The sequence below is a fragment of the Copadichromis virginalis genome, linkage group LG6 (assembly GCF_057382275.1).
Source record: "Copadichromis virginalis isolate Kocher_CV1m ecotype Utaka linkage group LG6, C_Virginalis_male_GT1.1, whole genome shotgun sequence".
NCBI lineage: Eukaryota > Metazoa > Chordata > Actinopteri > Cichliformes > Cichlidae > Copadichromis > Copadichromis virginalis.
The window spans coordinates 21251260-21278216 of record NC_140623.1 but is presented as its reverse complement, the minus strand read 5'-3'; the positions used below and the strand labels follow the sequence as shown (position 1 = coordinate 21278216).

Genomic DNA, 26957 nt, shown 5'->3' with positions numbered 1-26957 from the left:
AATAAAGTAATCTGACACTAATTTCAGCAGAGTAATGCATCTTGCTACAAACTAAAAATGGTCCAGGAATGGTTTGAGGTTCACAATAATGAGTTTGAGGTGTTGACTCAAACTCATTTTTTTAGTCAACACCACAGTTGAGCATCTGTGGGATGTGCTGGAAAACAAGTCCTTCCATGGACATTCATGTCGAAATATATGCGAAATATATGAAACTATCTAATCTCTACGCCTGGTACTGCTTGAATCCACAGCACTCCCTCCTTCCTCTTACTCAAACTGAACAGTTTTGCAATACAAAATCCTGTCAGAGTGCTCTGCAAACCCAAGTTTTAGCATGCATGTTTTACTACAAAGCAAGGGAGGGCGTGAGTGGAAAGTAGGAAACAGAACATGATCTTGCTCAGCAGGAATTTACTCTTAACAAGCACCAGAGAACAGTGGAGAAAACAATTCTACATACAGTGGAAAGTCATCAGGTATGTGTGCACTAAAAAGTGTTTAGTTTAGTGCTTAATTTACCAGCTATATCATATGAAGAGTATCAAGTGATTACTTCACTAGTACTTTATAAGTTTATGTTAAGAAAAGTATTGTTACATTTCTTCCATGCTGATTGCTGACATGTCACAGTGAAATGTTTATAAGTGGGTAGATCATGATACAAAGCAAAAGCATGTAGTGAGGTTAATGTGTTAAGTTACTGCTCAGTGTGGACAACAGTACTGTGAGCTCAGAACATCACACTGTAACTTTAAGATGTCCAACTAGGGCTGCTGGAGTCTCCTGTTTACTTTGGATAAAGGCTGCACAGAAGAATTACTGAGGTATCTGGCCCAATCAGCTGTACTGAAATTATGTTAGAACACAAATAAATTATTGCTGGTTTAAAGGGGCAAAACTATGCAACCATTACTTGGTCTGTAAAGCAGTTTACAACAAACCTGAACAAGCTTAGAGGAACTGGGTAGCTTACTCAGGATAAATAACTGGACAACTGGTCCCCCAGTGCCTTTTTACTTCCTTCCACAGGAAAGACTAAGAAGTTCTATTGTATGACATCTTGATTCTTTACTCCACACCCTGTGTTTCCTGCAGTACAGTACAGTACAATACAGCCTTTTTGTGAGTTGCTAACACAAGTTTACTCTTCTTGCTTCAGGTATGTGCTTTTCAATCTTTCCAACATTTAAAATTTTAAACTTGTTTCTGGATTGTGTAAAGTGTTAAAGAATTTTTTTCTGTCCACATTTGATCCTGCAGTGCTTTCTTTCAGAAGAAGAAGAGAACAAAAATGGGGTGCAGAAGAAAAGTGCTTCTTGCTGCAATAATTTTCATGCTTGTCTGCTATAAAGTAAGAATTGTGTTTAAAAAAAATATTCGAAGGTTAGAAAAATTATACATTTAAAAATGTCTTTTTAAATGTGATACACCTCACTTAAAGGTGGCCGCAAAGGATACAAGATTACTGGATGTCCAAAAGACCACAGATGTTGTAGATGACCAGTACAAAGGATGTCGTGAAGAGGCCATGAAGAAGTTCATCGAGTCAGACGTGTTAAAAAAAGAACTAAGCAACAGTGAAGGATTTCAGAAAGCGTGGAATAAAAGTAACGAGTGTTCAAAGCAGATCCCTGGAGGAAGAAAAGAGCATACTGCTGCACTTTCAGTCTATCTTAAAGGAGACCAGCCTTTCATACTAACACTGAACAAAGCAATAGAGACAATGGGTGGAAATGTTAGCATCTATAAAAACCGATTCCAATTCAAGTCTCTTCATTTCCTGCTGATGGACTCCATGAGGCTGCTGAAGCCAAAGGAGTGCAAGAACTTTTATGTTTTTCAAGATGGTAAAAACAAACCACAGAAAGGCTCCACAGTGAGATTTCCAAGTTTCACCTTAGCTTATTCAAACTATGAAGAGCTAAAAAGTGAAACTGATCTGTATGAGGAGGTCGTTTTAAATCTCACTTCTTGCTTCTTTGTCAACCTGAAAGACTATGTGTGCGGTCAAGAACAGGATGAAATACTCTTATCTCCAGCAGAAGTTTTCACTGTGCAACGAGTGAAAACAAAAACTACATCGGATGGTGACGAATACCTTGAGATTGTTTTAAAGCACTCAGGACTGAACAGCTCACACAACTGTTACATGTTTTCACGGTAAGATTCATATTCTCTCAATTAAAGTGAAATATTTTTCATATTAATTTCACAAATTTTGATCTTGGAACTGCAGTGTGGTGTTAAAGCTATAAATGTTTACCATTTAAAGCACATGAAAACATTTCGTATGTCCAGCTACTTAAAAAATGCATATGTATCTCAAATAAATTATAAATTTCAACATTTTCTGAATCTCAGAGGTTTTACCATCTGGAAATGTATCATGTTCGTGTTTTAGTAACTAAAAAAAAGATTTTACAGTAATCCCCCTCTCTGCTTTGTTTCCATGTCTTCAGGTCTCCTCCAGCTGCTGTCTCCACCCTGTGGCTTGTATCAGTGCTTGCGGCCTCATCTTTGTTTTCTTTAACTGCTTAGTAAGAACAGTTTCCTGAGTGTTATCATCTACAGTACTGCTTTGTTTATTCATTTTACAATTTGTTGGCACTTTATTTGGCAGATTGTAGTATCTATCAAATAAAGTTTTAAAGTAGGCTGCCAAAATATTATCAAATATTCTTTTCTGCTTGTCATATGTTATGAATTACAGACCCAGTTCACATATATTATTTATGCATGTGTTTATTATTTCTTGTACTTGTGTACTTTAAAAGAATGAAAACAAATGAGAGATGGGAATTACTTGCAGCTGTTCCAGGCTAAATTGAGACTGAGTATTGTGGAGCTTTAACTCCTCACAGCAGGAGTGTTTCCAGGATTTTTTTAATGGGCTGTCATGAGAGGACTAAAAACAAGGCAGAGTGGCACATAGAAAATCCAAATAATTGAGAAATTTAGTTTTTAGGTTCAGAAAATTGGTGTAGACCATGCTGGGTTGTCACATGTAAATAACCTGTGAGTCTGACGGATGAACTGAATCTTTGAACCAAAAAATAGAATTTAGAATCTTAGGTATCAGTTTTCTCTCTTTCTTTAATTAATCTGTGAATTCATCCATTTTTACATTTTTGTCAGTGAACATTTTCTAAGTTGAATATTGTTTACAACTTCCTTCAGTGTGTATATATCTGTAAATTACTAGCTCACAAGTTTTAGAATGCTTTTTTTAGTCGTTACAGTCAGCAATGCTCTCCCTCTCAAACTGCTTGTAAAGACACCACGCCTCAAGGATTCCTTCTGTTTCCCTATCAAATAAACAACATGCAAAAATCAAAAGGCTTTATAACAAATTTAATGTGATCACACAAACATTTTACCTACAATTAACGATTTTTTTTGTTTTGTTTTTACAAATATACACATTAAGTCCTACTTCCCCAAATTAAACACCATAATACGTCACTCACCCAGTAGCCGGACAATAATTACTGTCTAAATGTAACACTCATCATTAGACTTCACATTAATGACACACACAAACACACATTCACACTGTAAAGGCTAAATATGTCTTTTTTTTGTATTCATGTGTGAGTCAGCAGCAAAATATTTAAATATTATAATACATATTATTATTATTAACAAATTACTTACATTAATACCTACATACTGTTAGAACACCTATATACAGAAAAACCACACAGTTCACACGGCACATGCTTCCTGCAACTACATCAGCAAGCACTTGTGAATTAACATGTACAAACATGAAACACAGGTAACATCTGAACACCTCCAAAAACAGTGTCACTAAAACTGATTTAAAGACATTAAAGTCAGTAAAGCAACATTACTTTTGATGCTGAAGTTGATCAGAGCCACTGAGATCTACAATGATGTCAAATGTGTTAATGTAATCAAAACCAACAAGAGAAAATGAATTTTTTTTAGACCTTTTATAAAAAGTTCTCACTTTTTACCTCTGGGTACTCAGTAATGGAAATATTTAAAATTCTTTGTTATGCATTTATGAGAAATTAAATGTAGTCACAGTTGTATGGTGTGATTTAGTGCCTTCCCCCACCCCCCAAAAAAGGAAAGAAAAAAAAAAACACCACATTTGTAATTTCTCACATGATCACATAATTCAATTTATACACATACGCCCACAACATTCATGTAGACAAAGCAACGAAAAATATGAAGTTTTGACATTTTATTAACAAAAATATATTCAGAAACATGTCATAATAAAAAAAAATGAAACTATTAAACATTTTAATGACTGGAAGGCAGTAATAGTAAAGCAAAACATTTCATAGTTATATTTATTCTAAAATTAGAATAATCCACAAGAGTCTTCATCAAAAAAATATATGTCTATGATGTATGTGTGTTCAGGATTAATGCACCATCGCTTCCTTTGTCAGCTGTCAGGCACAATAAATGGCCCAAATCAACAGCCAGGGCTTTACAACTACATACCTGTTTTTCTTTTTGTTGGTTTGTTTTTAACCACCAGCATAGAGGCTGTCATTCTTCTCGTTCTGCGCGCAATTTTAATCCTTCATAATAAGTAAGTAAAGATTATTTGTAGAGCACTTTTCACAGGCATTAAATTCACAAATCGATGTACAACAATTAAACAAAATTAATTACAAGAGAAGCATTTTAAAACGGAATCAAAATAAATAAAAACACACATAAAAAAAATTCATCAGAAGGCCTGATTAAATAAAAATGTTTTTCAATTTTGTTGTTTTTTCTTTTCTTTTTAAAAAGACCTCACAGAGTCTGCTAAACAAAGCCAGAGTGTTAAACTGTTTCAGAGACCCTTGGTGCCACAGACTGAAAAGCTATCTTCCCCCCTGGTCTCTTTTCTTGTACGAGGGGCAACTAACAGACTTTGAGTCATAGCTGGACTGGCCATCGGGCATACCGGGCACTTGCCCGGTGGGCCGCTGGTGATTTTTTGTTTTTAATGGGCCGATAGATTTTTTTTTTATATATATATATATATATATAGGAAGGGTATATATAATGAAAGGTGTTGGATTGGCCAGTTGGTCATGATCGACTTTGGGCTGGACCAATTACAGCCGAGGAGGCCGGATGGACCCTCCCCCTTGTTTAGCAATCACGTGGCTTTCACGCATTGCATGCCGGGAACTCGTGGCAAAACAATCCAAGTACCGCATCAAATGCAAGCATTTGCAGCACCGCAAAACGTTCATTCTCCGGTTCCAATACCTTCTTTTTTTTCTTTGCCGCACAAAAAAGGAATGTACAAAACAAAAGGAGAACAATGCCGGTCCGTACAAAGACAGACTCGACGAAAAGACAAAGAAAAGATACGAGGAAAAATCAAAGGAGTGAAAGGGTTAGACCCTTACGAGCACACAGAGTGGACAAAAGACGTCAGCGTGCTGCCCAACTTTCACCACGCTCAGATTTATAATTATACGGTTCTTGGAGTGAGTGCATACACTCATGAAGTTTAGTAACTTCAGGTCACTGCAACAAGCCCAGGTACAGTTTACCGACGGATGGGTACAGGACCTTGAAATGCACCGTGTAGAACGAAAGACCATCGTACGAACAAAGGTAAGTTTACCAGTCTCACAAATCGTTGTCATAAATACACATTCGTTAACCGTTTATTAATATAACATTTGAGCTCAACGGTAATTAATTAGTAGTGGAAATAATCTCTGGTAGCATCACAGAAATGTAGCAGTGACAATAATATTGTATGTTGTAATCGTACTGGACAATTAGTGATACAAAACAACTGTTTTATCCTGTGAATAAAAGTATATGTTTTTGTCAATGTACCATGGTAATAACAGAAGCGAAGCGCAATATTGTGTCAGGACAATTTACTATTTATGCACAATAAACAAAGGAGCATAGCGCGACAATTTCTGTTCAGCGCCAGACTTGCTTGTAACCTATATCACCAATTATGTTAAGAAAAATGACGTATTAACTACTACAAAACTCTGACCTTTGTGGGAATGCTTGGAGCAGACTAACATGTGAGCTGGAGTGTTCTGGGACGTTATATTCGGCATATCCAGACCATCCGTCTGCTCTTACTTCGGAAACATGGCTTAAAAAATTTCTCTTCAACAACGTAATCTGATAAAAAAAAAAACGATCTCTCTACCCGTCGGCTTCCCGTGGCTGTCATACGACCGGCTATTGCAGTTAATAATACAACAGCTTCTTGACATTTTTTGTGTTTCTTTTTATCGCTGTGTAACTGAATTCAATTGAAAGCCTGCGTGCGCTAGTACCTCTTGCCACAAGTTCCCAGAATCCTTTGCGGTTTTACCCCTGAATGACGTCACATTTTCAATCTTTATCCTGGTGGCCCGGTCTCTAGTCAAAATGCCCGGGCCGATTTTTTGTCCCAGTCCAGCCTTGCTTTGAGTTTGTGGTTGAAAAAAAAAAATCCACAGGAAAAAAAAATGAAGCAATCAGTTCAAAATAATGTAAATGAAATAAATAATCCACAAATAAATAATTCACGTTTAGCTGGAGTGCGCTCATTGGATCAAAAATACCCTAACTATCTTTATTATTCAGCTCAGAGTTGGGTTTTGACCTGTTTCCACGAGTGCTCTTGTCTTTGCTCAGGATGCTGGTGCACACGCTGCTCTGGTGACACGGTCGAAGTCTTGTGCTTTGGAGCTCCAGCTCATCGTAGCTCGACACCCGGACAAAAGGACACCAGCGGAAAACCTGCTTGAAACCAGCTCGAAACCTGCAGCCAACGAAACGCTGACATGCAGTTATGCTCTGATTAGTGTTGGTGAGGTGATGACTGACTTGGACTCACCTGCTATTGAGGCAGCAGTAGATGATGGGATTGTACATGGTGGAGCTCATTGCAAGCCACAGCACTGACAGGTAAACCTGCTGGATGTACTTCCACTTGCTCAGACGCTTGTTGAGACCCGTCGCGATGAAGTAGACATGATACGGCAGCCAGCAGAGGGCGAAGGTAACCACTACAATAATCATCATCTTCACCACCTGCAGGACACAAGCCATCAGCAGGAGGGCAAATCAGTAGGCGGGCCCCCACCCCCAGAAGACATTCTGACATTTCACAGGAAAGCGGAAAAGGAGAGGCACCAGTAATAAAATGAATGATGGCTTAATTCCGTTCAGCTGCTTCTATTTTTGGGTGCTGGTATTTTGCATGCTGGCTCGCTGCCACACTGTCGTGTCTCGCTGGGGCACTTGAAAAGAACAGAGCCTTCATTAGTGTCAGGAGTGACACGTGATTTTCCTGCTGTCAAAGTGCTGCAAACGGGTCTGTTTTACAGCACAGTGATTTTTGACAGACAGCCTTCTTCAGTGTGCAAAATGGCAAATGTAACATAAGTAACTGCGAGAAAATGTGCTGGTATAACATAATAACACAAAATCCTTGTCTGGGGAATTATGAGATAAACTCAGATGTGGCATCTGAGACAATACAACATGGGAAAAAATAATCAGAAGTTTTGCAGCAGGCTGGTAGCATCACAAAAAAACTACAAAAAAATGTTTTAAAAAAATATGTACAAATGACTATATATCATAATCCGAACCATGAGTAGAAACAGGAATAAATTATTCTTTCCAGCTTTAGTTTCTTAAAGGTACAGTAAAGGTGTCTTTAAATCACGGTGGTCTGGCAAATCTAAAGCAAATATTTGATTGCACAGGATTTTATTATATATGGGGATGTACCAGTGCAGTGAAGGATAGATGCATGAAAACTGGAGCTGAGAATATCTGATGTGCTGAAGGAAACCAAGACATCGAATCTTTTTAACAATAGTCTTTGCATAAATGATAGAACACTGACATAAGCCCTTCAACTGGAAAATTACCAGTTATTATTATTATTAATACCAAATGGTTCCAATTGGTATCAGTCAGTGAGGTTTTGATTAGGAGGAATTCCACTAGTGCTGAATGTGTTTTTTTTATGTAAGCTCTGTAGCTTGGGAACGCCTTGGGGAAGAGATTGAGACCATTTAAGTTGTATAACTCTAAAGATGTAAGCGTGCAGCAGAAACTCAAATGGATGTGGGTAATTTGTTTTCTTTGTTTTCGTTCTGGTGTGTGTATGACCTCCTGCCTTGTTTGTGTATGTCTTGTCTTTTACCCCAGAATGGCTCTAATGAGAATGAAAATAAAGACTAAAGAAAGAAGTAAGCTGCTTTATTTGTCTTCCTCACTAGACAGTGAAACAAAAAAAATCTACATCTGAGTTGTCAGACCACAGAATATCTGAATAAAAATCTGATGTTGAGTTTGTAATTACCTATTGGCTGCTCACTGGGCTGAAACTGAGCTAAACAAAAAAGTGGAGGATGTAAAACTGAATCTGAGCTGATAGATACAGAGAAACGCTGTTGGATGATTGATTTGTCACTATACTTTATACCTTTCACACTACATATAGTTTAAACCGTATCCAGCAAATCTTCATATTCAAAAGCTACATTTTTGCTACTTTAGATTAATTCAACTTTGTCACACTGAGCAATTATTCCGTATTCAAACTTCCATACTATCCATACCTGCATCCTAAACATCATTCTTAGCAGGAGAAATATCAAATTATGAGTGCAAACATTTCTCTAAATGCTACTTAAGCATGCAATGTCTGGCACCGTGGTAGCTCAATGCACAGCGTAGGAAATAATGAGTTTATTGACCATTTTTATCTCTCTGTAATTATAATTTCGATTCATTGAGTCCAGGATGGCTGTCATGAGGAGAGGGAAAGGTCAGGGATGACGCACCAGTACCCAGGAGGTTTCAGGTAGGATGAAAGAGAGAGCACCGCAGAACGCATCAGCAAGTTACAGCACAATGCAAAGCTGTGGGGGGTTAAAAAGAAGCAGGCAGCGATTCATGAGCAGAAGTGCATCTGCAACAGCATGCTTTCTTATCTGATGCAGTGCCATGAAATATTCTTAAAAGACTCCTGCAAGCAACAGACTTTTTTTTTAACTTTATAGAAGTATGTGGTTGTTTTGTTTTCTGTCCCCAGTTTGCAGGAAAAAAGTGCCAAATATGGCTAAAACCATATATGAGATCATTAAAATCAAGCTGGGAAACTGTTGCTGGGTCAAAGACAAACAAAACCACAGATTTATTCCTTTTAATTCCATCCAAAACACCCTTAATCAATGAATACTTCCAGTGTCTGACCCTTAGGGTCCCTCTTTGAATAATCCTACATGGAGCATTTATCAATGAACTGACTTTAATCCCAGGCCCATCTTGATAGACGCTCGTCATGACATCTGCAATGACCTTAATCCCTGCTCAACCCAGCGCTCACAGTAGCTGCTGGAAAGTACACTGTGCCGTCTGGCTGAGGAGTGAATCGATTGCCTCCGGATCCCATCCTCTGCTATCAGGATGTGGCCAGTTTCTTTACTTCTGTGTGATCAGGCTGTTTCGACGTGTTGTGTTTGCAAAGGTCAACATTAGTGCCCGGCAATAAAGAGATAGCTTGTGCCGGTGCATTTGTCCTGTATATGGTTTTCAGATAAAAGCTGAACCTCTGCTGCGTCACATTTTACTGATCAAAGCTGGAGGCAGTCAGCAGACATGCTCGTATTTATTTTTTTATATATTTCGTTTGATTGTTCATTGTGTTAGGATTTCCTTTAAACCTGCAGATGTGTTATCAAACATCTGCACTCTTATAGTTGTTGTGCACTAGCATATCATTGCTTCTCCGGGGATGTTTTAACACAGTATTAACTTAAAGCATTTCAACATTTCATTACTTGTTGTATCAAATTTAAGATGGAAAGACTTTGCATGTTGCATTTCAGTCACAGAGCTGGTAGTTTTCCACTCTGGTTTAGGTAAGTGTTTTTTTTAATATATATATATATATATACATATTCTCAAATAGGAGAAATAACTTTGCCATTTTTCTTGGTTAGCTACAGTAAACGTAGAAGACCTAACATTTGTCTTTTCTGTAAAATGTGATATTTTTTCCTTCACGCAAAACTGTGTTTTTATTACAGCCATTTACAAGTTATGTTAAATTCAAGTTTGTTTTTCCCCATAAACATTTTACACTATTAATCAAAAGTAAATCGTTATGGCAGAGGATGAATGCATTGGATGAGCACAGTGATTACCTTCCTTTTGGCCTGTAGCTGTCCTTGGTAGTTATCAGATGAATCTCCAGGGATCTCACCTCCCCATAGTGTCACCCCCACAATGGTATAGGTGATGCCCATCACCACTAAGGGCAGTATGTAGACCAGAACTGTAACTATGATATGATACCTGTGCAAATAATGAAGCAGATGCCAAGCTTTTAAAGGAAGCTGTCTGACGTTGCTTGACCAAAGCAGCTTTAGTGGGAGTGATAGCAAGCTAAGAGAAACAAGACAGCTGAAATCTGAATTGATAAGGATGGTTAAGTTTTCAGAGAAAAACAGAGGAGGGTGTCAGTGTGATCTCACATGAAGGAGTCTTCGGCCATGCGGGGCCAGGCCACGTAGCAGACGGTCCTTTGGGGCAGAGTTCGGATGGTGGAAAAGTAGCAGAGCGGGAAGGCCAGAACCACAGCCAAGCTCCAGATACAGACAATGACCCCCAGAGTGGCTTTAGCAGGCAGACGAGGCTTCATAGGGTGGATGATCGCCATGTACCTACAACCGAGAGCCCACAACTTAGTGAGTGAGTGAGCTCAGCTATCAGTTGATGCCCACAAGTGTGAGTTTCTCCATGGTAGGTGGGATGCAAACCCTGAAATGGCTGTTACTGTGGCAGAATACTATGATTTACCCAAGACCTCATTAGACCCAAAGACCCATTTTCAGGCATTTAAAGCGTGTAATTCATCAGCTGTAGTTTATTTTTAAAGTCAGATTAAAGATGGGAAAAAATAAAACTGTAACAATTTTAAAATAAGTATTTTCAGACCAAATTCAGACAAAAAAAATAAACGAAACAGTAAATAAAATAACACTGAACACCACTGTTCAGCTGCAACTTATATACAGCGGGGGGGAATAATCTAACTAATCTAACCAAACTGAAAAAAAAAAAGTGTTCGTAAAAAGAGGTCACTGAAAGGGCTCTTGCGTCTCTCCAGCTTAATAATAACACGGCCGTACCTGTCGATGGCGATCGCGGTCATGGAGTAGATGCTGGCAAACACGGCGGTGACTGGAAAGAAGTTGTGGAACCTGCAGTACACCTGGCCGAAGTACCACTCTCCGTGAGCCGCGTAGATGAAGTTGATGAGCGTGTTGAAAGCGGCCATGGAAACGTCAGAGAAAGCCAAGTTCAGCAGGAAATAGTTGGTGACAGTCCTCATCCGCTTGTGCGCCAGAATAATCCAAATCACTATCAGGTTCCCGAAGACCGCCACGGCCAGTACTGTGCTGTAAGCCACCGACCACAGCGCGACGCGCCACGGAGGCTGCACGAACTGGTTGGTCAGACCTCTGGTTGTGTTTTCCATTCCTCAGGTGTGCTCGATCCGATCTGTTTCGCTCAGTCTGCTGCTGCCAGAGGTCTCTACAAAGATGCGCCACAGACGCGCGACGTGCTCAAAGGACATGTGACCGGTGAGGCAGAGAGAGTTCTCCACATGCGTCTGCCATCGTTCAACAAATCAAACAAACATATAAACTCTCTGATCGTAGTTTTCACATTTTAGTCTGCACAATTAAACAAGCACACAGATTTTTAATGAGAAATTGATACTTTATTCTGTTCTGTCTGTGTCTGTTATTAGAAACACACATTGTTTTTGGTTGAAGTCATGGACCTCTTTAAGCTAAATCACATAATTCAAAGGCAAATAAACAACTAATTTAATAAATAACTGGGTTGCTATTTGGTATAACTGTTATTGGCTACTTGCACTTCCGCAGTACCATCACATCCACATTACAAGCCTTTGGAATTTATCACATTCCTAATTTCATATGGAAAAAGTGACAGACAACGAATCTGAAAGACAAGGAAATGTTCTACATTCATAAATTACAGACTGCTAATCACACTGGTTTAAATGACGATTGAGATTTTACAGTTTTTGTTTGTTTTTACTTTTCAAATTTTGTTTGTCCCTAGAAATGCATTTGTATTATCTGTGGTTGATGGTATTGTATGTTGCTTATGTACATTTGGTTTAAATGTAATAAATATTTTGGATATCATGTTGACACCCTTTTGGTATCCTGCATCCAGGTTTTGAAAGTTCTTTCTATTGGTGGAGCATCGCTGGTGGACGCTTACCACTGGTGGAACATGAAGATCCAGCATTTCGATGAACTGTGTTGATGAAAGCTTATCTGCTTAAAGATGTTGGAGTATTCTTGGTCAAACGTGACAATAAATGTTAAAACAAGTATATTTTTTTCCTTTTTTTTGCTAAAATTTTGGTCATAACTCCAGGAGAAATCAAATAAATTTCATTGTAAAACATAAAAAATGTTGCTGTAGCATTAGATCTGTCTGAAGCTTTAAATCAGCCTGAGGGTGATACTGTTAAATCCTTAATAACTGTTTCATCCAAAGCAAAGCTCGTGGTGTCAGGATTTTATGGGTTTGTCTGTATTATGTAAGAGGTTTAGCCAATGTGAGAGCCCAATAGGTTAGCCTGACTTAGTGGTTCATGTACAGAATCTGTTTGTAGAGAATAAAGCTCAGTAAAACCAGTAAGTGTCGAATATAGTCTCTTTAGGGTGCTACATACAGTATCTCACAAAAGTGAGTACACTCCTCACATTATTGTAAATATTTTGTTATATCTTTTCATGGGGCAACTTTGAAGATATGACACTTTGACACAATGTAAAGTAGTCAGTGTACAGCTTGTATAACAGTGTAAATTTCGTGTCACCTCAAAATAACTCAACATACAGCCATTAATGTCTAAGCTGCTAGCAACAAAAGTGAGTACACCCCTAGGTGAAAATGTCCAAACTGTGCCCAAAGTGTCAACATTTTGTGTGGCAACCATTATTTTTCCAACACTGCCTTACATCTGTTGGAAATTGAGTTCACTGGAGCTTCACAGGGTGCCACTGGAATCCTCTTCCACTCCTCCATGATGATATCATGGAGCCAGTGGATGTTAGAGACCTTGCCCTCCTTCACCTTCCATTTGAGGATGCCCGACAGATGCTCAATAGGGTTTAAGTCTGGAGACATGCTTGGCCAGTCAAGTACCTTTACCCTCAGTTTATTTAGCAAGGCACTGGTCTTTTTAGAGGTGTGTTTGAGGTTGTTATCATGTTGGAATACTGTCCTGCGACCCAGTTTCTGAAGGGAGGGGGTTGTGCTCTGCTTCAGTATGTCACCGTACATGTTGGCATTCATGGTTCCCTCAATTAACTGTAGCTCCCCAGTGCCAGCAGCAATCATGCAGCCCCAAACAATGGCATCCCTCTACCATGCTTGACTATAGACAAGAAATGCTTGTCTTTGTACTCCTCACCTGCCACACACCCATAACACCATCTGAACCAAATAAGTTTGCCCTGGTCTCATCAGGCCACAGGTAATCCATGTCCTTAGTCTGCTTCTCTTCAGCAAACTGTTTGCAGGATTTCTTGTGCATTATCTTTAGAAGAGGCTTCCTTCTAGGATGACAGCCATGCAGACCAGTTTGATGTAGTGTGGCGCATGGTCTGAGCACTGACAGGCCGACCCTCCACACCTTCAACCTTTTCAGCAATGCTTGCAGCACCCCTACATCTATTTTTAAAAGACAACCTCTGGATATGACGCTGAGCATGTGCACTCAACTTCTTTGATTAACTATGGTGAGGTTTGTTCTGAGTGGAACCTGTCCTGTTAACCTGCGTTATGGTGTTGACTACTGTACTGCAGCTCAGTTTCAGGGTGTTGGCAATCTTCTTAAAGCCTAGACCATCTTTATGTAGAGTAAAAAAAATTTCAGATCCTCTGAGAATTCTTTGCCATGATGTGCTGTGTTAAACTTCCAGTGACCAATATGAGAGAGTGTGAGAGCAATTACACCAAATACAACACACCTTCTCCCCATTTGCACCTCAGACCTTGTAATACTAACGAGTCACATGACACTAGAATCGAAAATGGCTAATCGGGCACAAATTGGACGTTTTCACCTAGGAGTGTACTCACTTTGGTTTAGGCAATGATGGCTGTATGTTGAGTTATTTAGAGGGGGCAGTGAATTTACACTGTTATACAAGCTGTACACTGACTACTTTACATTGTATTAAAGTGTCATATCTTTAATGTTGTCCCATGAAAAGATACAACAAAATATTTACAAAAATGTGACGGCTGTACTCATTTTTGTGAGTATTTCTTGTTTCAGATTAAGGTGAAATCCAATCTTTTTTGGATGTAGGACTAATTTATGAACACCTCTATAAAAGATCTATTTTCTGTCTCTGAGCTTCTTCATGACAGTAGATTAAAACAGCAATTGTTTTAATTTTACCTTGGTACATCGCAATGATTAAGGTCAAACTGTTATTAAACCCAAACGTTGCATTTGTTAATAAAAACTTACTTTGTGTACTAAAAGTTTACTCATTCTCACAGGGTCAGACTTCCGGCCTATTCTGACGTGATTTGCTTTTCATTGATCAAACTTCACACAGAGATCAGACACTTGACAAGAAGACACATCCATACCCCCCCCCACTGCCGCCCCCTACTAAATAACTGATGCCTGAATTATTCAAAGCAAAAAGAGGGTGAAAGTTTAGGTTACAGCTAATGATACTATCAGCTGTTACTAAATAGCTCCTGACCTTTTTAGTATGGGAGTAAGGGCGTGTTTACAACAATTTCGAACACTGACATTTTAAAGAGGGAGTGGCCCAGAAGAGGTGGCCTCTGGGTAATGAGTTCTTGCTGAGAGGAAACAGACTTTCTGACCTTCTTTTGGTCTTTTCACAGTGTGCACAGCTTAAAATGGCCCACAGCCTCTATTATAAAACCCAGCAGAGTGCAGCCTTTCAATAAATACATATTGAAAACAAGTGAATATGGAAACATCAAACAACCCACGTCACTGAAGAGCTCATAAAAGCAAGATTGCTCGAGGCGCTTTTTGAGGTAATTGCAGTCATACACAGCAGGAGAAAAACAAAACACTTACTGGGCATTAGAATTGTGACGCTGATGTCTGCGTGGCAACACATCAAATAACTGATTTGTTATTAACATTAGACAACCTCAAGTGAATAATGCAACACGCAGCACTGGCAAAGCACAAAGCAGGATTTTACAAACACAGATTTCAAGAGTCCTCCGGATACACTTGTCTTTTTTAATAGTTTATTCATGATTTTATTTAGCCAGAGTCAGTGAGACAATGTGGAGGACTAGAGGACAGTTGCAAGGAAAAAGGAGGAGTCAGAACGTAAAATACGATTTTCTTATTTTTATATATTCATATCAGCTGATATTATGAACAGGCTCAGTATTTAAAAAATGGTTTCAGTTCGCCCTCCCTCAATCATAAAATCATGCCAGAAATACAAAAGAGCCCGTAAGTAGTAAGAATGTACTACTCAAGGTCAAGGAAGCATTTCCAAATGCATAAGTGTATCCAGCTGACCTGGAGGTAAAATACAGCTGTCAAAACGAGGTATGAACAAACTGACCTAATTAAGTGAGACACAACATTATACTCACTGTTGAGCTAGTTAATAGGTATGCCCTCGTTGTCATCTGTTGTGATTTTATTTTGAAAGGATGCTTCCTGTTATGCTGCAGAGTGCACGCGAGAGTTCAATAATAAAAACTAAGTGTTGTTCCGGTGAAAAGCCGATGCCCCACGTGTGATTATTCCTCCGTCTAGACAATATAAGTATCTTCAATATTCATGCAGATTCCGCTGGAAGACCCGTCTCTGCTAACAGGTTATGGGCCCAGGAAAACATTGAAGCTACGCCAGGGGAAAGTTTACCACCAGAAAAGTCGCAAAGTACAGCGTGTTCGGTGAGGGCTAGCGTGCTAAGTTAGCACCATGAATAAGCGTGCTGGTGAACCCAGTGGCCGATGGGCAAGGTTGGTTTTTGACGGAGATGAGAAGAATTATGAACTGTGGGAGACAAAATTTTTGGGACATCTTAGATTACAAGGTCTAAAAGACACAATATTGAAAAGCGATGACGACGAAGATAAGAATGCCCAGGCCTATGCAGAGTTAATACAGTTCCTGGATGATAAGAGTTTATCGCTCGTGATGAGAGAAGCTGCCGATGATGGACGCGAGGCACTGAAAATTTTAAGAGACTATTATGCAGGAAAAGGTAAACCAAGAATTATCAGCCTTTATACCGAACTGACTTCTCTGAAGAAAGCAAGCAGTGAGAGCGTCACGGAGTACATCATACGCGCAGAGACATTTATTACAGCCCTGAGAAATGCTGGAGCGACACTTAGTGATGGTCTGCTTGTAGCGATGGTGTTAAAAGGTTTACCAGAAACATTTAAACCTTTTTCCGTTCACATTACGCAAAGTGAATCAGAAATCAAGTTTGCGGAATTTAAAACGAAACTCCGCAGCTATGAGGACACTGAGAAAATGCGCTTAATGGAACGAGAGGATAACATCATGAAGGCGAGAGTGCAACCCAGCGTGAGACCCGCAGCAGCTGCTAATGACCACAGGAGAGACATGTCAGACATAGTCTGTTTTAAGTGTGGCCAACGGGGACACAAGGCCAGAGCATGCCGCTACAGACAGTGGTGCAGTCACTGTAGGAGCAACACCCATCGAGAGTCGACTTGCAGGAGACGACAACGGAATGATGAAGCACGCATAGCCTCGGAGGAGGGCGACAACGCAGAGAGCGACGACACCTATGTCTTCCGGATGAGCGATGACTACGCGGCACCTCAACAGCCACAAGACATCAGGACCAAAGGCCTAATGGTGGATACTGGCGCAACATCACACATCCTGAATGATAAAACAGCGTTCAAGAAATTTAATGACGACTTCCAGCCGGGAACGCACTGTGTGGAATTAGCTGATGGCACCAGGTGTAAAGGAGTGGCTGAAGGCAGAGGAGATGCAGAGGTGTGCTTGATAGACAGCAGAGGGAGACAGTGTAAAACAACACTGAAAGACGCCCTATGCATTCCCTCATTTCCACAGAATATCTTCTCTGTGAGAGCGGCCACCACGAACGGAGCCACTATCATCTTTAAGAAAGGAAGGAACGTCCTTCAACACAGAGACGGTACAAAGTTTCACATCCATGAGCACAACAGACTTTATTACCTTGAGACTGTAAGTGAGTACGATGATAAGTGTAATAATTGTTTTGATGTGCAGACATGGCATGAAATTTTGGGACATTGCAATCATAGTGACATTCTGAAGCTACAAAATGTGGTTGAAGGTATGAAAATCAAAGGGAAAACTGACAAAGAAAGTTTGAACTGTGAGGTGTGTATTCAGGGAAAATTTGTCCAGACTAGGAATAGAAACCCTGACAGGAGAGCTGAGAAACCTCTCGAGCTGGTACATACGGATCTAGCAGGGCCGATAGATCCAGAATCACGAGATGGACACAGATATGCATTATTGTTTACCGATGACTTTTCCGGTGCAGTATTTGTATATTTTCTCAAAAACAAAAGTGAAACAATGCAAGCAACTGAAATCTTTTTGGCCGATACAGCCCCACTCGGGAAGGTAAAGTGTATCAGTTCAGACAACGGCACAGAGTTCATGGCAAAGAGTTACCAGGTATTGTTAAACAAACATGGAATAAGACATGAAACTTCAGCCCCATATTCCCCTCACCAGAATGGTACAGCGGAACGTGGCTGGAGAACACTTTTTGATATGGGGAGGTGCATGCTTATTGAGAGTGCCATACCAAAGGAATTATGGACGTATGCAGTTCAAACAGCGGCTATCGTGAGAAACAGATGCTTTAACAACCGGACAGGGCAGACACCTTACTTTTTGCTGACTGGGCGGAAGCCCAATCTATCCAGAATGCGAAAGTTTGGGTGTGAGTGTTATGCTTACAAGCAACACAAGGGTAAGCTGGATTCTAAGTGTACAAAAGGGATTTTTGTAGGCTACGACAAAAACAGTCCAGCATACAAGGTTTATTTCCCAGACAGCGCCAAAGTGCAAAAGTTTAGGCTGGTTAAGTTTGTAACCAAACACAATGAGGAAAAGCAAACACAAACTGATACGACATCTGAGGATGAAGACATACAGGTGAGGGAGAGACCAAACGTGAACAGGGAAAGCCCCAGTACCAGTTCACAGGAACCAGATACTGACAACCAACCAGAAGTGAACAGTCAGATGCCACTTAGTGATGAGACTGAAAACTCCAGAAGGTATCCTTCTAGAACAAGAAAGAAACCAGATTATCTAAATGAATATGAGTCAGGAGAAGACATTGATGATCAAGTGCTGACTAACATAGACTACTGTTACAGACTGATAAGTAACTCACCCGTGACATTCAGTGAAGCTGCAAGGTCACCCAACTCTAGAGAGTGGAAAGCAGCTATGGATGAAGAAATGCAATCCTTAAAAGAGAACAACACCTTTACCCTAACAATCTTACCTGGGGGAAAGAAAGCAGTGGGGGGTAGATGGGTATATGTGAAGAAAAACAGTGGTGATGGATCAGAAAAATATAAAGCACGGTACGTAGCTAAAGGTTACAACCAGTGTTTTGGGATAGACTATGATGAAACTTTTTCTCCGACTGCTAACCTGACAAGCATAAGAGTATTGATGCAGTGTGCAATACAAGAAAACCTGATTTTGCATCAGATGGATGTAAAAACCGCATACTTGCATGCACCAATAGATTTTGAAGTGTATGTTGAGCAGCCAGAAGGCTATGAAGTAAAAGGAAAAACAGATGAGAAACTGGTCTACAAGCTGGAAAAGTCACTTTATGGGCTTAAACAGTCAGGCCGAAACTGGAACAGGACATTACATGACTATTTGATAGAGAACGGTTTCATGCAGAGTCCTGTAGATCATTGTGTTTACACAAGGAAAACAGGAAAAGAAAAAGTGATCATGATCATATGGGTTGATGATATTATTATTGCAGCCAGTGATGAAAGGGTTTTGAAAACTGTGAAGGAAATGCTAACTGCAAGATTCAAAATGAAAGATATGGGGAAACTCAAACATTTTCTTGGTATTGATTTTGAGCAAACCCAAGATTGTGTAAAAATGTTACAAGAGAGATATGTAGAGAACATACTGGAAAGATTTCAAATGCAAGACTGTAAACCAAGATCAACTCCTTGTGAACAAAGGTTGAACTACAATGATGATGCTGAGAAAATGAACAATGTCAGAATGTACAGAGAGGCAGTAGGTAGCCTTATTTACTTGACCTCTTGCACACGACCAGATTTGAGTTTTGTTGTAAGTAAGCTGTCACAGCACTTCAAAGAACCAGCTGTGGAACATTGGGCTACTGTGAAACATGTTCTAAGGTACCTGAAACAATCAAAAGACAAGACATTGTGCTACAGGAAAAGTGACAAAGATTTGAGAGTACAAGGTCACAGTGACTCAGACTGGGCTGCGGATGTGACTGACAGGAGGAGTACTACAGGTTACTGCGTAAGCCTGAATGAAGGAGGTACTTTGGTGTCATGGCGAACAAAGAAGCAGCCAACTGTTGCCTTGTCAACTTGTGAAGCAGAGTACATAGCTTTGGCAGCAACAACACAAGAATGTTTGTACTTGACACAACTGTTGCAAAGCATGTATGAGCATCAAAAGAGACCGCCAAAGATTTTTGAGGACAATCAAGGGACTATTGCATTGGCAAAGAATCCTGTTAACAGACAGAGGTGTAAGCATATCGATATCAAATATCATTTTGTGAGATCAACAGTTAATGCTGGAAATTTGATATTGGAGTATTGTCCGACAGATCTGATGGTGGCCGATGTTATGACAAAGCCAGCAACAAAGGGGAAGTTATTGAAGTTTGAGAAATATATGTTTGGAGTGTAAACAAATAGTAAAGAAAAACTGTTTCTTTTGGAATGCATGTAAAGCTGACAACGTGAGTGCAAGTGGGGGTGTTGAGCTAGTTAATAGGTATGCCCTCGTTGTCATCTGTTGTGATTTTATTTTGAAAGGATGCTTCCTGTTATGCTGCAGAGTGCACGCCAGAGTTCAATAATAAAAACTAAGTGTTGTTCCGGTGAAAAGCCGATGCCCCACGTGTGATTATTCCTCCGTCTAGACAATATAAGTATCTTCAATATTCATGCAGATTCCGCTGGAAGACCCGTCTCTGCTAACACTCACAAATCAAAACATTTAACAGCCAGAGGTGAAATAAACACCACCCCCCTGCTGTCACCAATGGCGTGTCCAGCGGGGTGGCCTGGGGGGGCACAGGCCACCCCCCAAACCAGACTAGCCACCCCAAAGGCAAAACAATAAAATTCAATCAAATATCAAATGTCCGATTATGTTTTCACGGTGACGCTCAGATATCCGAGTGTAAGTGAATGCAGCATGGCTTCTGCGCTATGCGCATCACGTTAGCAAAGGTAGGAGAGCCAAGCGCGAAAGACGGCACTGCAGGAAACAATTTTTCGGTGAAAGAAAATGAGGACAGAATAAATGTCCCGGTAAGTAATATCAAGTTTGTTGAGTTTAGTAAACTTCGGTGAAATTAGAATACCAAGGAAAAAAATAACACTTAAAGAATTATTGCAGCTGTGGAATATTTCAGACAGTATGCTACTGAGGGCAGCTAACATAAGAGTTATGCGTTATAAGATATAATCTAAGTCGTAACATTGCTGTATGGAGCTGCAGATTTGGTTGCAGGTTAACATAGCTGGACTGGCCATCGGGCATACCGGGCATATCCCCAGTGACTTATTTTTTATTTTTTTTGTAATGGCATGAACAATGAGAGGTGGTGGATTGGCCAGATGCAGGTCGATGTGTAGAAATAACTCCGTTGTTTGGTGGTGGCTATGACGGGGCTTCCACAGAGGCAACAGGTGGATGAGGGAAGGGGAGGCAGGAGGAGAGACCCGAAGCAGCCACCAGTCCGAGTGTCAGGTGAACTGAACTTCAGGTAAGAAGTTATGACCTGCAGTCTATCTGGGTCAGATATAAACCAAGTTTAGGTGGAGTTTATTTTCATGTTGCTGACTTTTTACTGTCAGTTGCAATAACTCATACTGCGTTCTAGCCAGTTTGACGGAGTTTTTATACAGCTGGGTGGGTGCTATGATGTTACTGATAGTGAACTTTATTTTATTCATAAGGTTAGTTAGTAGAGTTGCCAACGGCTCCTTAAAAAAATGGAATGGTCCCTCATTCAGAGAAAATATTACACGTTTCGTATTGAGCTGAGAAGAGACGCAGTTTGTCCCGGACTTTAGCTAGAATGGAAAAAAGACACAAAGCTGGATTTATTCTGTCTTTATGCTGCACAGCTGCCTCTTCTCTCATTCTCTCCCCCTCCCTCTCCTGTTGCTACTTCAATCATGAAACTGATCAATGATCAGCTGATCGGCTTTTCTCTCTTGTTTATCGCCCACTTTGCGCCAGAAAGAGGAAACCAGCAGATGTTGCGCTAAACAACAGCAGCACGTTTAAGCTTGATCGGCTGTTGTTAGAATGTATTTAATATTAATTTCTAGTATCAGCTGATGTTTGCTGGAGCCACAGCTGTAAAGCTGCTGGTCATGATGTCTGTTTAGATATGTGGTGAGAGGGAAACATGAAGATGAAACCAGGAGATGTCCTTACTGAACCATCAGAGCTGAACAGGTGATGGAGAAACAGGTTTACCTTTTAGGTGACATGAATGAGTTGAAGGGAAGTTATGAACTGTTTCTGAGAGACAAATAACACCAGGATCCTTTTTTATGTAGCAGACAGCTGGTAACTGTGCAGGGGCGGGTCTAGCAAAGTTTTGCCAGGGGGCCAGGTAGGGCATTAACAGGGAAAGGTGGGCACAAAGAAATACTTTTCTTTCTTATTCTCATTTAAAATACCTAGTTTTTATTAAATAATTATCTAAATCTTACAACCAAAGTTTTTATCTGACGTAAAATGTATAGAAATCATACATATACCAACAAGACTGTACATCACTGTCACAACAGGGTTTGTTTTCAGTCAAAGTCTTTATGGCTTTACTACCTGGTGGGTCGGTCTGTAGTAAAAATGCCCAAATTTTTTGTCCCAGTCCAGCCCTGCAGGTTAATACTGGCAGTGTCACCATGCCAGCTGACTGTATTTTATCATCAGCCAGTGTTGTTCTTTATCAATATTACCAAAGTTTACGATAAGGCAGCATAGAAAGTATTTACTTGCTTTCAGGTTTCATTCAAATGTTAGTCTTTTCAGTTGTTTCCCCACTTTTTTCCTGTTTCAAAATCAAACACCAGTTTGTGAGAAGATTATCTTCTTTTTTTAACAGGCAGATAAAGTTTTGCATTGGCATTGGCTAATTTGTCAATTGTTTGTTACAAATGTTCGTATTTTAATTTTCAAAAATGTTTTTGCCCAAAACATATGTGCACTATATGTCAGTAAAAATACTATGCAAATATTGTTGTCCTTGACTGCTGAGTAAACACTGACAAAGCACTGATTGTATCTCTTGTACTTTATCAACGCAGTATCTAAAAACTTTGCACCGTAGTGGTTAAAATCTCATTCTAATAAGAGTTAAAAGTGCATTTGGTTATTAGGTTTATAGGATTATTGAATTATGGTTAAGGGTTGGTAGAATTTTTTTTTAAAACATTATCTGCCAATTAAATCTGCCACCCTTCTCCAAATCTGTGCCCCTACCTGGCCCCCCCAACAAAAATTTTCTAGACACGCCACTGTACACAGATGGTCTGAATTTGTGAAGCGAGTGGTATCGCATTTATCGAAGTCGGCTCCTCGTTGTTTTTTCTAAGCCACGATTAGGCTCATTGAGAGCAGGCATGTGCATGCAGACAGTGTTTGTTTTTACATCTGGTGGGTAACGTCCCTCCCTATATTTTTGGAACAGTACCTCTGAAGCTTGATTTAGATTTCTGCAGGAAATTTACGTTCTAACTTCAGATGTAACACCTCTTAACACTAAACCGGTCCATCATGCTGTTGTTTCCAGTTACAGCGTATATTTCCTGCTGAAGCATATTTCAGGCATAAGACAGAAACATTACAAAAATATACACCTGCAGGCCACTCTATTGTCTTTATTTGACTAAATGCACTAAATTGCTGCCACAAGCTTTTGAACACATGTACCTAATAAAGTGGCTGGTGAGTGTCCTCAGTCCCAGCTCGGATACAGATGTGTCGGTGTGTCTTTGTTCCCTGCAGTAGTGCCCTCTCCAGCTCAGTCATCATCCACATACCCCAGGACACTGTCCGAGCCAAAGAGATCATCGCCTACGTCAACACGCTGAAGACTCAGGTCAGCTATTACGCAGAGAGGCTGTCTCAAGCTGCCAAAGACCAATCGGCCAGCGGACTGGAGTGGACGCTCGCCAGTCTGGTTGACAAGGTACTAAAAGTGTTTGACGTTACGTGGGGACGCTTCATATTTCATTCATACCCTCTTCCTTTCAGACCCGTCAGCTGGTGGCAGTGTGCGGCTGCAAGCTGCTAGCTTCAGCTATTTAGGCCCTGAACGCAGTACGAGTACATCGCAACCAAAGCTTCTCCTTCCGCTGAGTCTGAACAAGTAGTGCTCCGCAATGACCAGGATACGCTGAGAGCAAAGTACAGCGGTCACAACAGCCAGTCGTCACTGCACGTGGACTGGCACGAAGAGGAGTGGGTGAGTTGATCAGCAGTTATTGGCTGTTTTCTGATTCCAGATTTTTTATTTCTTTAGCATGACAACAGACAAGCTTAGTTTCTTGGCACACATTGTGGATACAGCTTGATATCTTAACTACACTCTGAACTCTGTTTTTCTTTTCTTGTTGCTTCTTCTTCTTCTTGAGTCATCCCTCTCATGTTGATTTCCAGCTCAGGTCACTCCTTACTTTTAAGAAGTTGGAGGATTCGTGAGCAGATTTTTCCTTCACCATATCAGCCGACTTTATTCTATGAGAAAATACTCTTAAATGACTCGTCTTTAAAAAGTGTTCAGTGTTTTATGTCTGGTCTGTGTGTCATCTTTGTCTTTACAATGTTGCAGCAATACTTTAGTAATGATATGATATGATATGATATGATATACCTTTATTAGTCCCACAAGGGGAAATTTAAATGTTGGTTTAGTGTAAGCTCAGCTTTTTAACTAATGTAAGAAGTGTTATGACTGACTCGTTTTTAATACCTAAATCTGGCCTCAGTGCACAAACCTAAATGAATCGGTACATATGAAAGCGCCCAAGTCACGAGCTGTGTTCAAGGACATGGATAAAACAAAAAGGTTCAAATTTGTGCCCAAAAACCCCACAAATCAGTGTCACTGTTTTAAAATCTGCTGCGAGACCGCTCTAAATGTCAGCTTTTTCTTTACGTAAAGACTGGGGTCTGTAACATATCAGCTCGTTTCTTATTTATTAAAGAACATGCCTGACACCAGGCTTTTGAGTTAACGGCTCCATTCGATCTCTGCAAGTATTTTTAAGTATTTTTAGGTTCTTTCCAGCAGGATTTGTGGCTAGTTCTGGAGCTTGACCCTAAAAGATTTCAGTGTGTCGGTGCTTCTGCTTTCCCTGTTGTCCTTCTCTTCCGTCTTTATTTCTGTTTCTGTCAAATTTAAAAACAACTGCACTCTGAAATACACACTCTTTGCAAGATGTTGTCTAAACTAGTGGTTGGAAGGCATATTTGTGTTTGGTCTCTGATGGTTTATTTACACTTTTTGCAGGCCACGCCCACGGACTACAGCGCCATGATGAGCAACAAAGCCAAGAAGTCTATTGACTTCCTTCTGATGCAGGACACCGCCCCGACGATAGCCACGGACGTGTCACTGCAGTACCGCCTCGACATCGTCTTCTGCCAAACGGTCACCTACACATATTTTAATTATTGTATGTCTGAGCTGATGCGTTTATCCTGGAGTGACTCAGAGTGAAGGAGAAGGCCAAGAAGAAGTGTAAATATCATAGAAGCAAGGAGTTCAGAGCTCTACGACTTAGTGTCTTTATGGTATTTATGTGTGTAATGGAGACCAGGGGTTCCATTACCCTTACTTGTATTTTTATTAATTGACTGACTGATTTGTATTTAAAAACCGTAATGAAGAAAAACACACACTGGTTGATTGTGATTCTTTATTAGGCTTTTTGGGTTGTTATTTAAGTGACTCGTTAAAGGTGAAGAGACAGGGGGACTGGCCATCCTACCTGTGTCAGGAAAAGAACCTGTGTTAGAGCTGTTCACATTTAATCATTTGTCTGTAACCTAAATTAGTTGTATATGTAAAAAGAGAAGTGTTAACAGTACTCACTTTGTAAAGAGTAAAAGCAGCTCAATCACCTGCTTATGAGCTCCTGGAGAAAACCAATGTGCCAGGCTAGGGGAGTGTGTGTTGGAGTGATTTTGTTAAAAGTTGTCATTATTGTGCTTGGACCTTGTCTTGAACTGTATGTTCAGATATTTTCTGTTCCTCCCCCACATGTAGGATGTTGGGGATGTTACTAGCTATAGTTTTCAACTGCAGGCACAATCTATATAAGATTCTGGTTTCCTTATTTGGTAAGGAATGTTCACTTCCTGCCCTTTATGGGCTCACCATGTAAATGGTGGACTGTTAGAGAGGTTAAGCCATATACGAGGTTGAGGGGAGATGACCCTTTTATGACTAGAGATGCGGTTAAAACGTTTGTAAGCAGGAAGTCACGTATACAGACACACATACACTCTCTCTCACACACACACACACACACACACACACACACACACACACACACACACACACACAGTGCCTTAGCTTTTACCACACAACATATGGGGTTTACAATGGGCGGTTGTGTAACTGTTTTCATTCAATAAAAGGCTGCGAGTGGAGGCTGGAGTTGGAGTTGTCTGAGTTTGGGTGTAGAGCTTGCAACTCTGAGAATCCGACCAGGCTTCCCCTGCACAAGTAAAAACCAATCGAACTCTGATTGTCTTACTTTGTTCTGAGTCAGCGAGGGCTGAAACCTAACTGTGGTTAAGGTGTTTTAATGCAGCGGTCCCCAACCGCCGGGCCACGGACCGTCGTTTGGTCGAGAGATGAGGCTCGGGTGTGAAATGTATGGTTTTCAGAGTTTTTATCGTTTTTTATCGTTATTTTGTTATCGTTTTTATCGTTAACTCTGTTTTCCTGGGTCTTTCACGTGTGTTATGAATAAATCTTCTTTTTTTCCGGTACCGGTACTAGTTTTATTTTGTTGTATTTATCTGTGACACCTTAAAGGCCGGTCCGTGAAAATATTGTCGGGCATAAACCGGTCCGTGGCGCAAAAAAGGTTGGTGACCGCTGTTTTAATGTATATAGAAGAGACTGAAGTTTATATGTTATGGAGTTATTTATAGGACTTGTTACAAATCTTCATATGTCTATGATGTGTTATAGCAGCCCGTTCTCACTCCCGAGGCGTAACATGTCGACGTTTTGTCACGTCCCGCGGCGTTCCTGAGGAACGTGAAAGGAGACCTTCGGCGTTCTTATGGTACGCTGCGGGCTATGGCTGGAATCCAGTTCAATGACGCTCCCGCGGTAATAGACGTTCCAGCCCTGTATTCCAGCCCTAAACCTAACCTTATCCCTAGCCCTGACCATAACCTTATTCCTGACCTTAACCAGGACTTTAATGATGTTAAATAGCGTGTTTCTAAGCGATTTGAAGAAAAAGAGCAAACGTGTAGATTCAGTCCAGACAGTTCTCATATTTCCTCTTTTTTCCGAGGTCGTCATTCAGGAACGTGGTGGGTAGCCAAAAACGTA

At 40.3% G+C, this 26957-nt stretch overlaps 3 protein-coding genes and 1 long non-coding RNA gene across 7 annotated transcripts; 2 read left to right on the top strand and 2 right to left on the bottom strand.

Moving 5' to 3' along the window:
* Positions 1 to 430: 430 nt before the first annotated feature.
* On the top strand, positions 431 to 4318 carry LOC146707708 (ecto-ADP-ribosyltransferase 4-like). Of its 2 annotated transcripts, XM_085459214.1 has the most exons (5): positions 431 to 479; positions 1099 to 1162; positions 1264 to 1354; positions 1445 to 2163; positions 2463 to 4318. In XM_085459214.1, the coding sequence occupies exons 3-5, from the start codon at positions 1295 to 1297 to the stop codon at positions 2539 to 2541; spliced, it is 858 nt and encodes a 285-aa protein (XP_085315340.1). In that variant the 5' UTR covers positions 431 to 479; positions 1099 to 1162; positions 1264 to 1294; the 3' UTR covers positions 2542 to 4318. The 2 variants fall into 2 exon arrangements, with proteins under 2 accessions (XP_085315340.1, XP_085315339.1); XM_085459213.1 differs by lacking the exon at positions 431 to 479 and having other exon boundaries at positions 517 to 1162; positions 1277 to 1354.
* Positions 4319 to 6476: 2158 nt separating this feature from the next.
* Positions 6477 to 11593, bottom strand: LOC146707707 (neuromedin-K receptor-like). Its single transcript, XM_085459212.1, has 5 exons — positions 11166 to 11593; positions 10509 to 10697; positions 10179 to 10329; positions 6848 to 7044; positions 6477 to 6772 (listed from the first exon to the last, which is right to left on the bottom strand). Exons 1-5 carry the CDS (start codon positions 11513 to 11515, stop codon positions 6574 to 6576), a joined length of 1086 nt encoding a protein of 361 aa, XP_085315338.1. The 5' UTR covers positions 11516 to 11593; the 3' UTR covers positions 6477 to 6573.
* A 6533-nt stretch (positions 11594 to 18126) lies between these two features.
* LOC146707706 (uncharacterized) lies at positions 18127 to 19946 on the bottom strand. Its single transcript, XR_014920872.1, has 2 exons — positions 18501 to 19946; positions 18127 to 18389 (listed from the first exon to the last, which is right to left on the bottom strand). It is a non-coding gene; the product is annotated as an uncharacterized LOC146707706 (long non-coding RNA).
* Positions 19947 to 20463: 517 nt separating this feature from the next.
* LOC146707705 (inositol polyphosphate-4-phosphatase type I A-like) lies at positions 20464 to 26461 on the top strand. 3 transcript variants are annotated; one of them, XM_085459208.1, is made up of 5 exons: positions 20464 to 20667; positions 21040 to 21125; positions 23384 to 23567; positions 23633 to 23843; positions 24891 to 26461. In XM_085459208.1, the coding sequence occupies exons 1-4, from the start codon at positions 20545 to 20547 to the stop codon at positions 23684 to 23686; spliced, it is 447 nt and encodes a 148-aa protein (XP_085315334.1). In that variant the 5' UTR covers positions 20464 to 20544; the 3' UTR covers positions 23687 to 23843; positions 24891 to 26461. The 3 variants fall into 3 exon arrangements, with proteins under 3 accessions (XP_085315334.1, XP_085315332.1, XP_085315333.1); XM_085459206.1 differs by having other exon boundaries at positions 23384 to 23843; XM_085459207.1 differs by having other exon boundaries at positions 23384 to 26461.
* The last annotated feature ends 496 nt before the right edge of the window (positions 26462 to 26957 follow it).

Excerpts from the sequence above, each read along its gene's own strand:
- LOC146707708 (XM_085459214.1), top strand. The coding sequence starts at position 1,295 with ATGGGGTGCAGAAGAAAAGTGCTTCTTGCTGCAATAATTTTCATGCTT. Across the intron at positions 1,355-1,444 it reads TCATGCTTGTCTGCTATAAA|GTGGCCGCAAAGGATACAAG; the intron begins GTAAGAATTGTG and ends CCTCACTTAAAG. Across the intron at positions 2,164-2,462 it reads AACTGTTACATGTTTTCACG|GTCTCCTCCAGCTGCTGTCT; the intron begins GTAAGATTCATA and ends CCATGTCTTCAG.
- LOC146707707 (XM_085459212.1), bottom strand. The coding sequence starts at position 11,515 with ATGGAAAACACAACCAGAGGTCTGACCAACCAGTTCGTGCAGCCTCCG. Across the intron at positions 10,698-11,165 it reads ACCGCGATCGCCATCGACAG|GTACATGGCGATCATCCACC; the intron begins GTACGGCCGTGT and ends TCTCGGTTGTAG. Across the intron at positions 10,330-10,508 it reads ATGGCCGAAGACTCCTTCAT|GTATCATATCATAGTTACAG; the intron begins GTGAGATCACAC and ends TTATTTGCACAG.
- LOC146707705 (XM_085459206.1), top strand. The coding sequence starts at position 20,545 with ATGCAGCATGGCTTCTGCGCTATGCGCATCACGTTAGCAAAGGTAGGA. Across the intron at positions 20,668-21,039 it reads AGGACAGAATAAATGTCCCG|AGGCAACAGGTGGATGAGGG; the intron begins GTAAGTAATATC and ends GGGCTTCCACAG. Across the intron at positions 21,126-23,383 it reads TCAGGTGAACTGAACTTCAG|TAGTGCCCTCTCCAGCTCAG; the intron begins GTAAGAAGTTAT and ends TGTTCCCTGCAG.